At 34.7% G+C, this 18,123-nt stretch overlaps 1 protein-coding gene across 4 annotated transcripts in view; it reads right to left on the bottom strand.

Annotated features, from left to right (window-relative positions):
• The window catches only part of SEMA3E (semaphorin 3E), a 263,371-nt gene that overhangs the window by 80,417 nt on the left and 164,831 nt on the right, over positions 1-18,123 (bottom strand). For all 4 annotated transcript variants that reach the window (XM_023753779.1, XM_023753780.1, XM_006088682.3 and 1 more), the window contains exons 5-9: positions 15,219-15,312; positions 5,024-5,143; positions 3,219-3,361; positions 2,104-2,218; positions 1,374-1,443 (exon numbers count right to left, since the gene is read on the bottom strand). In XM_023753779.1, the coding sequence (XP_023609547.1) occupies positions 1,374-1,443; positions 2,104-2,218; positions 3,219-3,361; positions 5,024-5,143; positions 15,219-15,312 (542 nt within the window). The remainder of the gene's footprint in view (positions 1-1,373; positions 1,444-2,103; positions 2,219-3,218; positions 3,362-5,023; positions 5,144-15,218; positions 15,313-18,123) is intronic.

Raw genomic sequence — 18,123 nt, 5'->3', positions numbered from 1 at the left:
ACTGAGCCATACCGGCCAGGGCACAAGGACTCTTTCTTGAAGGTGAAAATCGACAAGGATTGAAAGAGAAAGTTGTTTGAAGCAAGAGAAGTGGATAAATAAAACCCTGTGATGGGAACTAATAAAGTAGACACTGGGATTCTGTCAACGTAGCATCAGAGAGCTTGGAGGAAAGAGCTCCAAAGCTGAGTGGGTAACAGTTGATAGAGAGCTTTGAAAATCTGACATGGAAAATTTTATATAATAATTAAAAGAACTATCCTATTTGTTTCCTTGCCATTGGAATCAAATTCACAAAGAAGTCAGACAGAAAAAGACAAAAACCATATGAGGTCACTCATGTGGAACAAAAAAGAAACAAATGAACAAACAATGAGTTGAAAACAAACTCACAGATACAGATAACCGATTAGTGAGTACCAGAGAAGAAAGGGGGGAGTAGGGCAAACTGGGTAAAGGGGGTCAAATGTATGGTGATGGATGAAAATTAGACTTCTGGTATTGAGCACATTGTAATGCATACAGATACTGAATTATAATGGGGTATACCGGAAACTTACATGCTATTATTAACCAATGATACCTCAATAAAAATGTATCCTAGACTCTATAGCAGCGGTTCTCAATCTGTGGGTCACGAACCCTTTGGGGGTTGAAGGACCCTTTCACAGGGGTTGCCTTAGACCATCGGAAAACACATATATAATTACATATTGTTTTTGTGATTAATCACTATGCTTTAATTATGTCCAATTTGTAACAATGAAATTGGGGGTCACCACAAGATGAGGAACTGTATTAAAGGGTCGTGGCATTAGGAAGGTTGAGGACCACTGCTCTATAGCATGGAACGCATATCTTATAAACTACGTGAGGAAAACACTTTGCTGTGGATCAGAGAGGGAAACAATTAGGATACTGTGCATAGGAAGATGCTGGGATACTTCAAACAAAAACTAGTAAGGATCTGCCCTGGGTGGTTTGGCTCAGTGGATAGAGCATTGGCCTGTGGACTAAAGGGTCCTGGGTTCGGTTGCAGGCTCCTCCCAGGCCTAGGCCCTGGTCAGGGCTCGTGCAGGAGACAACCAATAGATGTGTTTCTCTCACACTGGTATTTCTCCCTGTCTTTCCCTCTCTCTCTCCCATTCTCTCTAAAAAGAAATGGAAAAAATATCCTCAGGTGAGGATTAAAAAACAAATAAGGATCTGGATTGAGATAGTGGCTTTAAAAATGAAAGAACAATTGTAAAGATAGGATAACAAAGAGAAATGAGAAAGACAACAGGTCAATCGTATTTCCAAGTAAGATACACAGCAAAGAGGAAGGCACATTTTGTTTCAGAATGCTTTTGTTGACCATACAGATTTCTCACCTGGTAGTGTTGAAGAGTCCAAATATCAGTGGGTTCTTATGATCTCTGGTATGCAGCAGAAAAACATCCTCTGAAAAATTAAAGATCATTACATTACTTAGTATTTTTAGTCCTCTTTGCATGTAAAGAAAATCATTATAGATTGTCTGATATAAATTTTCATGTACGGCCATACAACAATGACCAAATCCCAACAGAGTGAAACACTTGGCTGTTCAGCATGACTTTGAGCTGAGCTTCAAGGAAGGACTAAGCAGTGCTACCTCGCTAATGAGAGGGTCTCTCTTTGGTCCTGTAACTCTGTAGAGCTGGCCAAAATGAAAAGAACAGAAACTTGTCCCTAGATGGTATTCTCTATGGTTAGAGTATCAGCCTTTGGACCAAAGGGTCACGGGTTTGATTCCCAGACAAGGGCATGTACCTCAGTTGCAGGCTCATTCACTGGCCTGGGTCAGGGTCAGGGCACATGTGGAAAGCAACCAACTGATGTATCTCTCTCATCTCTCACATCGATGTTTCTCTTTCCCCACCTCCTCCCTCCCTCCCACTCTCTCTAATAAACTATGGAAAAATATCCTCAGGTGAAGATTTAAAATAAAAATAAAAAGAACAGAAAGTTGCTCTCAGATAGAAGTCAAACACTGCAGACTTTTCATCTGTGCTAGAGACAGTGAGGGTTGTAGAGCGGCATATACATCAATGAGTTAAATTTCATTCTCCCAATATTTACCTAGTTCGTCAAAATATGTATCAATTCCATTCAGTCCTGGTACTGAGCAAACCAGTCTCGCTTTTAGGAAAGTGCTCCACTTATTCACCAGTATTCTCTGGCCTCCCACATCATTCTGTGAAAAAAAGCAAAAAAAGCAGGTAAGTGGGTACCTAAAGAGCTTTTAGCAACAACAGATTTTGCATTATTAAACAAACCTAGAGATTTTTCCTTTACTGTGGAAAATTTAGCATAAATTTCAAATAACAGATGCAATTCCCCATAATATTTTTTTTTTTAGGTTTGCACATTCTATCTGGTCAGTGTAGTTTCACTCTAGTCCTTTAAACATACTTTGTAAGTATTAAACAATGTTAATAGAGTGGTCTCTCCTAAATAAAATAGTGGCTTTTATAGTACAGTAATCTTTATTATTTTATTGAGAAATAAACAACTTACCACATAAACATAGAAGCATACATTCCTTTCTCTCCCTTTAAAATGAGAACTTCAAATATACACGCATAAACACAAACACATAATATATAATATATATTTGTACACACATACATCATGTGTATACAATGACATATATACAAATCTCTTTTTAAAAATACTCATTAAATATCTTCTTAAATATCAGAGTACCTTCACATGTGCAATATTATTAGCATTGTCTCAATATATATTGCTACTTCAATTGGTTTTAAATGTTCTCAACCTATTTGAATACCCAACAAACTACAGATGTTTTTTTCTACAGAATCAACCAACTGCATGGTTGAAACATACTTATGTAAATTGCTTAGAATGTAGACTAAGAAAATTAAAAATACTTTGCTTAAATTAATTTTTTTAAATGGAGCTCAAACTTCCATGAGGGAAGAAGTACAGCTTAATTACAGACTATTTCTTTAGTATTGCTTTGAAAATGGGGAAATTATACAAAATGCAAAGCTCTCCTAAGAGAAAATTTTCACTAACTGAAAAATAAAGATTAGATTGTTAATATAAATTTTAGGCAGCCCACAGAATAGTGGAATACATTTGAAAGTAGAAACCTACTATACCATTAACAAAGCCCTGACCATAAATTGAGATAAGCAAGCTTAATGAGAGAGAAATGCATTTCGCACCATGCAAAGTCGCCCCACTCTGGTGTAAATTGCATGGGCATTGTTTTCCGCCTCCAGGGCCTTCTCAGTAAAAAAGAAATACACTTTGTTGTCATCTCGATCTTCATTGTCAGGAATCATATATGAACCTACAAATTTTGGTTCTATAGAAGGAAAAAATAAAAGAAAATTGAAATAGTCATTACAACTAAATAAGTTATTTTAATCAATAATATATCACATGAAAGCTTCAGTTTAACTTTCATTATTTATGAAGAAATAAAATATTTTCCTTAAAATTTTATATTAAACACTAAAAATCATGAAGATATCTCCATTTTATTTGCAATAAACTGTTTTTTTTAAATTAGAGGACAATTTAATTAGAAAATAAAAGAGTCAAAGTGAAGAAAAATTTGAACACCATACATTATAGACTTGAAATGCATTCAAAGGACAGATTGGAGGCACCATGATGGTAGCCTCCATAAATAATTTATTCCCAGACATAAAAAGTGAATGTAAATATATGTAAACATTTTAGTGAGTAAGTTTTTTTTAAATTCATGAATTATATAGTAGTCTAGTTCATGGAAGACCATATTAATGCTAAGATAGAAAATTTGGTTTTTGTGTTTGTGGTCTAAAAGATGTGAGTGAATTGCCCGGTTGGCATGGCTCAGTGGTTGAGCATAAACCTATGAACCAGGAGGTCACGGTTCAATTCCCAGTCAGGACACATGCCCAGGTTGCAGGTTCGATCCCCAGTGCAGGAGGTAGCTGATCAATGATTCTCTCTCATCATTGATGTTTCTATTTCTCTCTCCCTCTCCCTTTCCCGTCCTCTCTGAAATCAATAAAATAAATAAATAAAAATAAAAGGTGTGAGTGAACTTTGATTGATATGGTAGGTCAAATATTTTAATAATAACATGGTGCCAATAATACTATGCAATTGAAACCTTAATAAAAAAGCTGAAAACAATGAAAACACTCATCATAAAATGACATTTTAATCCCCGGGTGTACCACTGTGCCAAAATATTCCTTACAAATAATTCTGTGTGAATGAATGGCTAGTGATTCTCCTAACTTTTTGTTTCTCTCTAAAGTGCAGTATAATCCAATTAAAACAAACAAAGCAATCAAGTCATCCAAAAGGATACCAATTGATAAAACAACTTATTGGGTAAAAGATTTTACTTTTCATATATCAGCTTTGTTTTCTCCATTTCAATCCTGATTTCTAAACTGTTATAAATGTAATACAGATTTATAATAAAGGCAAATCATTCTGATATAAAACAATTTACACATATCATCCTACATAACAAAAAGGTAATATCCAAATTAACCCTCACACCATCACAAGATGGCTGCCTACAACCAGGCTGGCAGGAGGTTAGTGAGGGACGACCAAATGACTGAACAGCAGGCTGCGTGGGGTGACCAGACTGGCGGGGGTGTGGGGGAGCAGTTAGGGGTGACCAGGCAGGCAGGTGAGCAATTAGGAACCAGTGGTCCTGGATTGTGAGAGGGATGTCTGACTGCTGGCAGTCGGACATCCCCCAAAGGGTCCCAGATTGGAGAGGGTGCACGCTGGGCTGAGGTGACCCCCTATCCCCCCTGCACGAATTTCATGCACCGGGCCTCTAGTATATAATATTTTAGTTCACAAATATTGCTAGTTTAAAAAATTCTAAATTTTAAAAACCCTAAAATCTATAAATTACATTTGGAGTTATTTTCATCACAATGGCAAATTCTCATGATTTCTAGACTTGTGTTCAATTCCGATGGACATACTCTTTTCTCCTCAAACCTACCTTTCAACAGGCGCTCGTCATCATGCTCGGTGCGGATGTGGGCCAGTCGTCCCAGGCTCCGGAAGATGGCAGCGTCTCTGCCCCAGTAGTCACTGTAGAGCCCAGTAAACAGTTCACTGCCTACATTGAGACATCGGTGAAAAAGAGTCAGTGCTTGTTCCTGGATCTGAGGGCCGTGTGCAAGCCCCAATTACATGAAACCACATCTAGGTTTACTATGAATACAACTTTATGAAATTATTGTTATTGTTAAGGGTATGCATGGTATAGTCAGTCTGTCAGTTTCAATCCTGACTCTGCCACTTACCAGCTGTGTGAGCTTGGGTAAGTTGTTTAACCTCTCAGTCTCCCCATTTATAAATGGAAATAACACTCAGAAGGGTTAAAAGTAAAGAACTTAAGAGAGTAACTGGCACATGTTCAGACCTGCATGAGCATTTCATAAATAACCTGGTTTGAACTTATTTTACTAACCTTCTTTTAACCTTCATATCATCAGGTTATTATATTATTAATTATTATTATCATTATTATTGGTATTTTATGTGAGTCAGCTAACTCAAATCCATTTTGTAACAAGAAATTGTTTCCATCAACATGATTTTAATGTGGAAACTGCCAAGTCTGACAAAGTTGTATATTATCCAACTAGTTGCCATTTAATTTGTAAGTTTGTTGCTTAGATAGTAAAGCTATGGAGTTCATAATTTAATTGATCAGTCAACATAATGGATGAAGTTAGCTGCGACATGTGGTGGAGGTTGCAGACTTAAAATTAGACTGAGGAATACATAAATGTATGCAGTATCTCAAGAAATGACAACGTGTCTTTGGAGATAGCCAGAAAGAAAGACATTCAAATAGCTTATGAGACGAGAAAGAAAAAGTTCAACAGCTAGAAAAATAACATAAGGATATAACGGAATCCCGGAAAGACCACACCTCTCAAGCCTAAGGACTAGGAGTCCTCTTTTGCCAAAGTGACAACAAAAGGTAATCTGTGTGCTCATCACTGATGCCAGAGGATTGGTCTGGGCCTCTGCAACTTTGATGCCCTTAATCTCTGATGAAGAAGCAACTGATAGCAGTAGATCATTGGAAATAGCCACCTCAATTTAGGCTGCTAAAATTATTTTCTTAATGAGTGTCATATAACTGTGGTCAGGTATAAAAATACAGAGATGATGAATATACTACACTTAAAAACTTAAATAGCTTAAATATATTTGTAAGATTTGAAAAGTAATCATCTAAGTTATAAATGGGACACTTTGTAAGGAAGTTCATTTTCAACTTGAGTTAACTAATATACTCTTTAAAAAAATAAAGATTTTTGTTATACCAGATTTAGGAATAGAATAATGAGATATAAATTGAATTCAAAGACAAGACAAATAAGTTTTTAGAAATGTAATTATAATAAACTGTTTCATTTACAAAAAAGAGAAGTAACTATGTTTTACTGTTCTCAAAATTCACTATGGATACTTAAAAACTACATAGAATATAAATACACGTTTCTCACAAAGAAATTTACTTTTAAACTATACATACTATTTAAAAGAAAGAGAGAGAGAGAGAAGCAACCAGGGTAGAACATTAATAATTGGTAAATCAAGGTAAATGGTATACAGGTGTAAATCTTATTCCTCTTTCAATTTTTCTTTGTATTTAAATTTTTTCAAGATAACAAGTTTCATAAAATAGCTATACTAATTGAGTTTACCTTATATGCTGAGAGGTGTTCTAAGAAAAATAAGAAAAAGTGAAAAACAAAGATGCTTTACATCTAGACTTAAGAAAGTATAAATTGATAGAGAAAATTCTATCAAAATTATTTAGCCCTGGCTGGTGTTGCTGAGTGGTTAGAGCATTGGCCTGTGCACTGCAGGGTCAAGGGTTCGATTCCCAGTCATGAGCTCCATTCTTGGGTCGCAGGTTAGATCTCCAACCCCACTTGGGGCACCTGCAGAGGATAACCAATCCATGTGTCTCTCTCACATCTCTCTCTCTCTCTCTCTCTCGCTCTCTCTCTCTCTCTCTCTCTGTCTCTCTCTCTCTCTCTTTCTCTCTCTCTCCTCCAACCTTCCTCCCTCCCTTCCACTCTCTCTAAAAATCAATGGAAAAAATATCCTTGGGTGAGGATTAACAACAACAACAAAAAGAAAACCCCAACTCTCTTAAACATGTTCTTTGGTAATAGAAGGGGGAAGCAAGCAACATAATTTATGTCAAAGAAACTAGTGCTGTTTTCACCTGAAATTTTAAATCCAAAAGTGAAGAGAAAGTATTTTGAGATAAAATGCATTCAGTGGTGAGGGATATGAAGCATACGTGGGATTCTGCACTCCTTGAACGTGGATAGGAGTCATGCTGAATTCATTAAAAGGCCTTGGGCATCATCATCTTTATGGCATTAATGAATGAGTTGGCCATAAAAGAGTTAACTATTGAACCTCCAGAGTGAAAATTTTTTTGATGTAGCTTGTTTCTAATTATTATACTTGATTACATTTCTCATCTAAAAATAAAAAGGCCATTTTCTAAAATTTTCCTAAATGTCACTTATTTTTCTAATATGGACTGGGCTGAATGTTTAATGTATAAGGAGGACAAGCTTTCTTAAAAATCATGAGTTTTCTATTTCATAAGTTTTAAATATTTGATTTAATTCCCTAAAATATTCCTAGAACTTTCATACCTGAAATTGTTGTTATTATGGGAAACGAATCTTGATATTAGTTCTCGTCAATTTTATTGTACTCCGCTCAATTTCGGACATTGTTTCAAAGTTCTACTTTGAAAAAAAATTAAGTAAATTCCATAAAGTTAACAAACAAGTACCTCTAAGAGCCACTAGATGGCAACCCTATGATACCAAAAATTACTATATTCAGGACAGGTTTTCTGCACAAAGGAATAAAAGATGATATATTACCACTTTTACCCAATTTCCCTTTTTTGTATCCAGATAAAGAAAATAGATTGTGAACAACTCGAATAACACAATATGAACTGTATGACTTAAACTTCAAAGAAGTTAAACAGGTGCTCAAATCTATATGCTATGTAAACCGAACCAAATGTGTTTCTACTAGAAACATTAGATTTTCCTCAGAAGGAAAAGATTCTCCTTTCATATCTTATTATCAATATGAAGAACAGAATAAATCCATAGTAACAGATAATAATGACATTTGGTCAAATACTCCCCTAAGAAAAACTAAGCACTCTAATGAAAAATAATGAACTAGAATAAAAGTTTAGGCCCAAATATAACCTAACAATAATTAAATGAGCAAAAGTATTCACCATCATCATAATTAATAGTATTTATAAGAAATATATAGTTTCCAGTTGAAAACTTTACTTTAAAACTATAACAATTTGGCATAATTTAGAGAAAATCTGTGAATCAATATGTAGATATTTTACTGAGAGCAAAAATAACATCTGGATCAATCACATTTTCATGAATTAAAAAGAAAATAGTGCCATATAAATAGTAAAATAGGTTTTAGAGTTTCAATGATAATATCAGAACTACCCAAGTTTTTGGTGTCCTATGCCTATAGAGACATGATATTTAATAACTATTAGCTTAGCCAAAAACTGGTATATAATCTATCTTGATACTCTGAATATATATAACCACTTGATTTTTATGCCATGTTATTTTCCATTGTTAACGCATGAGCTTCTGTTGGTAACTGCTGTTTTGTTGATTTTAGATGGTCAGGTGTGGTTATAATTAAAAAACAAAGCACATCTGCAGGGTATTTTGACAGGTGACTGTCACTTATCATTGTCATGCTCAACAATAGTCTCTATGTACAGAGACAAGAAACCTGGCAAACTAAGCCTCCAGCTCGAAATCTGCTGTTTGACCTTGGCACAACCATTCAATGTCTCATGGTCTCAGTATCTGCAGGATCAGAGAGATCTACATGTGATTTCTTGAGCTGCTAAGTTTTTATCGTCTCTCTGTTGCACACCTCCTCCCCCTTTTTTGTTTTGTCTTGTTGTTGTTTTTGCCTGAAATTCTTCACCTCCTTTCCTACTCTCCTCCCAGTTACCTGGCAATTGCCCACTTTCTTCCTTAATCCTTCCATGACCAAACTTTTGTTAGTATCATCTTAGCTTAGTATCATCATAGGCCCGTGCCTATGTCCATCATATTGCTTTCTGACTATATTTTATTTAACTCCTTATACGTTTGACATTATGCCTCACTAGAATGCAGACTTCTTGATGTGTCTTATATATTCTTTTATACCCAGTACCTTGCACGGTGTCTGGAATACAGAAAACACTCTATAAACAATTGTTGAATCAATGAATGGCATAATCCTATATAATAAAAGCCTAATATGCTGTGTCCGACTGTTTGTTCCACTGTTCAACTAGTCGCTCTGATGTGCACTGACCACTAGAGGGCAGATGCTCTGACCGATAGGTTAGCTTGTTGCTGGGGTCCAGCCAAGGGGGACTGGACGAAATGGACTGGACACTCCCTGGAGTCCTCCCGCAGTTCCTCCCCGGCCTCTAAAATATTTCTTCTAATTAATTTCCTTTCAATGTGCATAAGTCTGTGCACCGGGCCTCTAGTGAACTAATAAATGAATATATCCCAACCTCTTTAGGTATTTAAATAAAGAAAGCGATGAAATACAATAAGAAAAACTCAGGATAAGATTCTGATTATCAAAACTTCTTCAGGGGAAAATATCAAAAGAAAAAACTATTAGGTATTTATATGAGTTAGAGTTTTTCCTTGAATTTTTGCTCCTCAAGAGGCCTTGTTATTTAATTATTTTAATTCATGAATATAAGGATTCTATTTTCTTCTATTACTTGTCCCCAACACTTTCAGCCCCCAAAAAACTGTCTACGCTAAATTATTTATATGAAAAAATGATACAGCTATCGACTCCTGGCAATATATAGAAACAATTCCACTGTAAATAATTATAAGTTGAAATGCAAAATTAAAATACTTTTGTATATAATACTTTTTAAATAATACAAGCTCTATTTGAAGGGTTAGTTAAGAGTACTGCATTGCCTTAATATTTTATGGAACTTTCCACTTGCTTTGTTCATGGACTTTTTAAATCAGCCAATCGGAGACTTTACTCACCATATTAAAAATATCGATCTCAATTGTTTAGTGAGAAAAATTCACGGTAGTTTCTCATGCCCTCTTTATCTTCTTACGGTTTACTTAAGCATTTCTTCTATTTATGCTGTAAATGTCTCCAAATCTAATGTGAAATACATTTGCCTCATGGAAAGCAGACGGTTAAAGACTGATTTAACTGCCTCATTTTATAACTGAACTATATAATTTTGTTAGAAAATTATTCTACTTTAGATGCATTATTTTGCAGAATGACTATGACATGTGTAACTGCAAACAGAAACAAAACACACTCGGAAGATAAATACGGGTAAAAATGATCCACATAATCCATCATCCCAGTTCCCCCTCAATTTGCTTAGAATGCTGAAACGGGAAGAATGTGTTGTGTTTTGTTCTTCGTTATGTAGTTGCTGTGCGGGCTTTTTGTTTGTGTTGCTTTGGCAGGTCACCAGCACTAGCTATCAGTGTTAGGAAGGTGGCTCCTGAGGCCTGAATGAAGAAGGAAGATGTTCTGAGCCTCTTTATTGGCATCTGCCGGCACCCAAGGCAGTACCCTGAGATTTCTTGGTGGCAAACCGGTGAGATCGATACTGACATGGTCAAACGAGATTCCTAAGAGAGAGGATGTCAATGGGGAATTGAAGGGTGGAACTTCTTTTCTCTAACTTTTTATTTTGTTTTGAAGAAACCTTAAGCAAAGTATTCAAATAGTTCCTTGGGGACTCATGGTTATGGCCAGAAGCAACAGTGAGCATGTGGATAACTGGCATTCTGCCAGATCTGAGAGCAGCCGTCTGTGATAAGAAATTACAGATATTCTTTAGGGATGGAGACATGGTAAGGGAGCAACTTTAAGTCTAAGTTTCTATAAAGTTGCAATGAATTCAAGACACAAGCCAGCACGTTCACTTGTTACAATTATAGAGGCTGTAATTATGAAGACATATTTTACCTTCATTTATTTTTTAAATTTATTTTTCTATATTATTAAGTTATATTTTGTGGGAAGAGATCCATTTATAACTCTGCTCAATTATATTTAAAATAAACATTTATTGATTAAAAAGGTCTTCATGATATTAAGAGCTTGAAATAATCAGTTAATTTTTCCCTGCATGTATTCCAACTCCTTTTCATTCAATCAACATCTACCTTTAATTAACAGAATTTGTAATGAGGAGACATATTCACAAAAGTCTCATTATTACAGATAATAATGAAGAAAATTTCAGTGGCTGTAAACTTTTGTAGATTTATTTCCTGAAAATATTAATACAGGACAAAAAAAACATAAAAAGAAAATTTTAGTGAGTGTGAAATATCTTATTGGTGGTTACTTGTTGAAATAATTTTTAGCAAGTCTTTAATTTAAGGAGTATCTTAAAAATAGCCCAACCCCAAAGCTCATACTTTCAAAGCAAAGTGGTGTTAAAAGGTACAGGGCAAATTAAAGTGGTCTATCCCCCTGAAACTAGTAACATGTAACTTGAATGTTAGTACACATCAGGTGTAGTAGGTACTAAGTTATGCCTGGAACTGACAATACAAATCTGGCTCAGAATGAAATGCATTAAAAACATGGTAATAGAATGCACAAGGCAAAATATAAGGGAAATCATAAAGTTACCATAGATGTTATCAACATAAAAAGGAGGCTATTGCAACAATGCATCATATATCATTGATTAAAAGAGTCAGCTATTATCTTTCCTTCTGGCCAAAATAACATATAACATACAGAAAATGTCTCCTGAATTTTAATATTGTGAGTTACCAAACCTACCAATTTAGTAGCAAGTAAAATACTAAGTATCTTTGGATGATTTGAAAGGTATAGGCAAGTGATGTAGCAATTCATTTACTAAATATTCATTGTTTCAACAATCTTTTACAAACCAGGTTCTACTGTCTTGTATACTTAAAACTACTTTAAGTATAATATTAGTAATCACAGTAAGGGATAAATGTGGTTAAACATTTAGAAATATTACTCCTAGGATATGAACTTATATGCCACCAAAATAAATTATATTAATACTGAGTGACTTTTGATGAGTAACCCTAATTAATAGATTTCATTTTTCATTTTGATCGGTTTCTGAACATACAGAACATAGCTCAATAAGGAGCTTGTTTTACTCTTTAACTTCTGTTTCACATAGAATCATTACAAGTTATTAACATTTTACTAATAAATTACAAGTTTAATGAAAATGTATTTGTTAACTTGTTTCACCCAGCAAATAATCTTCATTCTATATTCAATTTTACAGTAAGATTTTACTCTATGTCAATGGAATCTAAGGTAAGCGAAATAAAAAATGTATCTAAAGTTAAGAAATTATAAGAATGTCTCTGATTTGCAAGCACATTTTTTTCGTTGAGAGCCCTGGTAGTTTTATGAGTTTTGTTACAAATTCAAGTTGTTGTGTTTTCTTTTTTTTCTTATCATGAAAGTATATCTTAATGTGAGCAGGCATTATATGTTAAGTTTGACCTGTGACTAACAAAGAAACAAAGAAGGATCAATGGTCTCAAGATGGTCATCGTTTTTGCTGGCGTCTCGTCCTAACCCATCAGCAGAGAACATGTGTGGTCAGAAAATACCACATGAATGCATTCTTTCCCTGTCAGAGTAAGCTACCTTGAGCTTGCCAAATTCCAACGCAGGTAGCTCCATTTTTTTTCCCAGCCCAAATTCCTGCTGCTTTTTCAATTAGGTAAGTTATTTCTACTTCCTCTCTTTTTAAAGAGTTGCTGGCTGACATAGGTTATCAGGTTTCCATCCCAGTGGCTGCTGCATTTCCACAGTGAGTGAATGATCTCTCAGAGGTACTTTGGGATGAAAGCTAGTGGATAAAATGTGAAGAATTATATTTTTATTTCTTCTCTTTGGAGGGATTATTCTATAACGTTCGTGTTTAGCTTGGAGGGCCCTTTTGATTTGATTTCTCTTCTGAATAAGTGAAACAGCCACCCAGACGGTAAGCATTTCACATTTCAGCAGAGTGTAATTCGATTTGGAAGTTCCATGAAACTCACTTGGAAAAGTCTCTGCAGTAATATTTCCCCTCTTTAAAAAATTCGGTTTTAAATTTCTTGTTTCACGCATAAACAAGCTCCAGGGAGTCTGAATGGCGAGTGGCAAGGTGGGAAAAGAAATTACTTTGAACAATTTAAATAAATCATTAAAAACAAATGATGTTCTAATCTTTTGAGGATTTCACTATACAATTGCTGTGTAACTTTTTTAAAAAAATTCTTTTATTAAGTTATTACATATGTGTCCTTATCCCCACGTTACCCCCTGTCTAACTTTTAACTTTCAATACCATTTGTAACATTCTTATAAGTAATATCCTAAAATTTATTTTGTTTGTTCGCTTCTTTAGGAACCCCAGTGAGTGTTCCATTCAGTCAATATTTATAGGAGGTCTTTTCTGTACAAGATATTGTATGATAAAAGAAATGTGATAGTCTCATTCAGACATTCAAATCTTAAATAGCTGCAGCTAAAACATTAGGAAAAGTTGTATGAGTCTATCAAATGCATGTAAATTAATTATATGCTGCTAATCTACTAGGAATTTCTCATATTTATGGATCTGACATTCTCATTCCTATGGTTTTGATTCCTACTAAGTCTGAATTGATGTAGGCAATACTATTCCCATACTAAAAACCTCCCTTCTTCAATATCCTGTTTACTTACACATACCACACAAGCACACACACACGCAGAGGTTAACAGAGGAACTCAATATATCTTAAAAATGTTTTCTTTACAATTTTATATTCTTTAAAAAATCACATCTCTTTATTGAAGCCCCCAATGAACTTAATTATTATGTGAAATCTCATCTTACAGCTCTTTCAAATTGTGAAGCTGGAATAAATGAAACTTTCCCTATTAATTAAGGCTAACATAAGATGGAGAAATGTAAGAAGTGATATATAAAGCCCATCAAAATCAATTGTCTGGGATAAGTTCAGGCAACACAAAGTCTGTAGAATGCACAGAGACATCTATATCAGCTCTAAATCAAGCATAACATATTTTGATTAATCATCAGTGTGGGGGGGGTATTCAGTTTTAACATTTATTTCAAACAGGAAGTCTCTGCATATTTTTTATACATTCTCATTTTCTGAAAATAGGCTGGCCTTACATTAGCATGTAATTCTAAGTGTTGCAAATGACATAATAGGAATTTGTACATCGTTCTATACCTACGTCAGAACCTCTCAACACTGAAAATCAGAATGATCCCTAATAGCACCTATGTTACATGTCAGGGACCACCCTCTTCAGTCTTACAATTGGGAACTCATCCATCTGTCTGTACCATCATAGTGCTGCAGTTTTTAAGAAGTGTGCCACTTTAAACCCCAAATAGTATAAGAGAAAAAAAATAGTATTGTGCTGTGTCTTAGTAAGGTTCTTCATCGAATTAAATTGAATCAAACTGAAATCTACAGACATGGCCAGCTCATTCCATTATTCCAATGTGGACATTTAGTGGTCATTTGAGCTGGTTGACTTCTATTGTTTACACTCTAGATTAACAGGAATTTTTATAAATAACTTTGAAGTTTTCAATTAGGATGACTTTCTCTTGAATTCTACTGAAACAGAGGAAAGCACCAAGAAAAGACTATTAAAAGTTCCCATAAAATCATGGAAAAACTAAAATATAAAGAATTAACATAAGTTAAAATAGTTTATCTAGCTAAATTTTTATAAAATATATAAAAATTCAATTCATATAATTGAATTTTGAACAATGCATGGTACAATACAAAATATCTTATATCAGGTGTTAAGTGACAATTTGTGTTTTCAGAATGAGACTCCCATACTTCAAAGCTGTTGCACTTATTTTTACAGTCAAATTAGCTCAAGTTAGCATGACTTGAAATTTAATATCATCCCTCCCAGCACAAACAGATAGATATGACAAAGCAACATGCACAAGGAAATACCAAAAGAATACAACTGAAGTTTCAAAATTGATAAGATTAGCATCTGACGTCTGCTGCAGCAATAGTTACCAATTAACGTGGAAATGAAGGAGGAGTTGGGATCGAAAGGACACCTGCCCCTTCCTCTCTCAGACCTGTGTGATTCCAGGTGAAACAGGGGATCCTGAAAGAAAACCAAAAACACCAACTTTAATAAGAATTGCTTCAATAAACATATTAACCTTAATTATTTACAAAGCAGGTACTGTAAATAGGGCAGTGGACAGTAACATCAAGTTATTTAGGAACAAACTTTATAAATAAATGCATGGGTTTTGCAGTCATATATGGGTTTTCTCACTCCTCCTAAAAAGTATGCAGATGATGAAATGAATGAAATTAGTAGTTTTTATCACTTGATCAGACAGTATTAGTTATTCTGAGATGTGTCAGTAGAATATTCCAAAGGAATGAAAACCTGCTGAAGAAAGGTCACTAAAAAGAAGATTCAGTGATAAACATGGAAATGGGCTTTTGTTCCACAAGACCATTATTGATTTTTTTTCAAATAGTCTGTAAAGGAAGTTAATAAAAATTTCCATCAATAATCTGAAATATTTATTTACAATCATTTTTATTCTTCATCACATATTCTTTGTATAGACATCTAAAACTTAATAATTTAGAGAATGATTACTGCATAATTGTTTGAATATATCACTGTAAATAAATGTCACACTATGAGCAATATTTCAGTCTGGCTTTACACAAATGAGGTATTGAAATCAATAGTTTGATGAAAAACTACTACTTTATTGGTTCCTATTGCAAGCACATAACCACAGAAATTTTCTTGGAATGTTCTCAGATTTCAAAATTTTCAGTAGAAGATTTTTTTATAGTTACTCTCCATTCATTGTGCTATAGATGGTTTGGATAAAAGAAATTCAGCTTGGGAAAGTGACAATAACATTTATTATTGAAAATCTGGTAGGAAAAAATTACAGTTGACCCTTGAAAAACATGGGGTTTGGGGCCTCCATGCAGTTGAAAATCTCCATAGAACTATAGTCAGTCCTCTGCATCCACAGATTCCCAACCACAGGTCGAAAATACAGTTGGTGCTTGATTTTTAAAAGAAATCCAGGTATAGGTGGGCCCGTGCAGTTCAAGCCTGGGCTACTCAAGGGCTAATGGCACTTTGCAATAGAATATTGGTGATCCTGCCCATTGTGGCATAGAGGAGTAGCCTTTCCCATAAGTGAATCATGAACCTATAAACAATCCTAGATTCCTGAGTAACCTCCGGGAATTGCACGCACTTCTCACAAACTTGATCTTTCCTAGCCACCCCAATTACCTCACTTTATTGTTTCTATCCTTATGTCGCCGTTCTTACTGGACATGCTTTCCTCTTTCTCTCGATGATATCTGCCTTTCCAAAGCCTTTCTGGTAAATGCAGCGTTCACCTGACCCCTGTAACCTCCAGACATATCCTTGGAATTGAACCACAGCCTATAGAACAGATATGTCCTCTTGACCCAGAGTGTGACTAAACTGATATTTTAAGCAAAAAACAAGTGTTACCTATTTAGACACTTTACATAAATTAGTAGAGTGCATGAATCCTAATAAATCATTTGAGCCATTTTTGAGTTCACTTCCATACAGATAAAAATGTGTAATGACATGACAAGAAAACGTTTGTTCAAATGAGATATAATTATTGGCCTACCCAGCTAATACCTATGCGGAAGGGCTTTCATTAAATTTGGGAAACAGATCCATAGCATTACACAGAGGAGGAAGGATCAAGTCTAGGAATATAACAATTGCTTGTCACTGTCACTATATAAACATTTGGAAAAATAAATAAGGTATACATATGTTCTAATATAGTTAAATGTCCAAATGCTTGGATATAAAGCTGTTTAAGGGATATACTGAACATCTTTTTTTTTTTGAGCTTTTGTTGCATTATTTTAGAACAGAGGCTTTCTTTACCTCATTAAGCTGCATATGACAGAAAGACACACTGATCCAATTCACCTTAATTCCTTAGGACTCAATAGATTATTTCTGCAACTTTATTCAACTGTGGTGTGAAAATTGTTAAAAAGAAGTACAAAGAAAATATTTACCATACGGAGTAGTACTGATACTATGATGGAAAGCAGGCAAATTCCAAACTTTTATTGCTTTATTTTGCATAGATCAAGATAACTTCGAAATTAACTACAAATTCAAATCTAAAGTTTCTCACATTATTTTGAAAGTTCAATGTGGTCTTAAATGCAGTATATAATTTAGTGCACAATCCAACAAAACACTAAAATGCGAGTAATATAATTTTCTTCCATGAAGTGGGATTTAGCAAACCAAACCAACCAGAAAACCTGAGGCATGATGACACTGTCAGTGACCCCAAAGGAATCGAGTTTATGGTTCAAGTACTGTGTAATGTTGGTGTTTAACCCTATTGAGAATGTTGGTCACGACTTACACTGGCTTCCCATTATCTGTGTTTTAACAGCTGGAATTTCTGCCTGAGTTATGTGGCTTAAATTTACAAGACATCACTAGCATTAACAGCGTGGGCTGTACTTTTTGTTTCGGTGTGATATGGAGACGTTTTTCAATAGATCCTCCTGTGCTTGAGAGAAAGCAGGACATCTAGGTTACAAATGTGCACAGACACATGTGCTTTTCAGAAAAAAATGTTTGTAAAGAATAAATGGCATATCTTCCCGGGAGAATTTTCCCCTTTAGGCCTTGAGGAAAGTCCTCAGAACTCAGCAAGCCTATTGTAAGTAATTTTCCATAGGTGTGAGTCCCTGTATGTCAGGTGTTAAATACCAGTTAAACAAAATGAGAATTTCCCATCTGTAGGATGTCAAAAGTACATTAGAGCATTCCAAATACTAAAAAACAAACAATCACCTATTATATTAGCTATTTCTAATGATTAGAGAAAAAGTAAAATACACAAGGCTC

The sequence above is a fragment of the Myotis lucifugus genome, unplaced genomic scaffold, assembly GCF_000147115.1.
Source record: "Myotis lucifugus unplaced genomic scaffold, Myoluc2.0 scaffold_51, whole genome shotgun sequence".
Classification (NCBI taxonomy): domain Eukaryota; kingdom Metazoa; phylum Chordata; class Mammalia; order Chiroptera; family Vespertilionidae; genus Myotis; species Myotis lucifugus.
The sequence above is the reverse complement of the archived record's forward strand: the minus strand, read 5'-3'. Positions and strand labels throughout refer to the sequence as shown.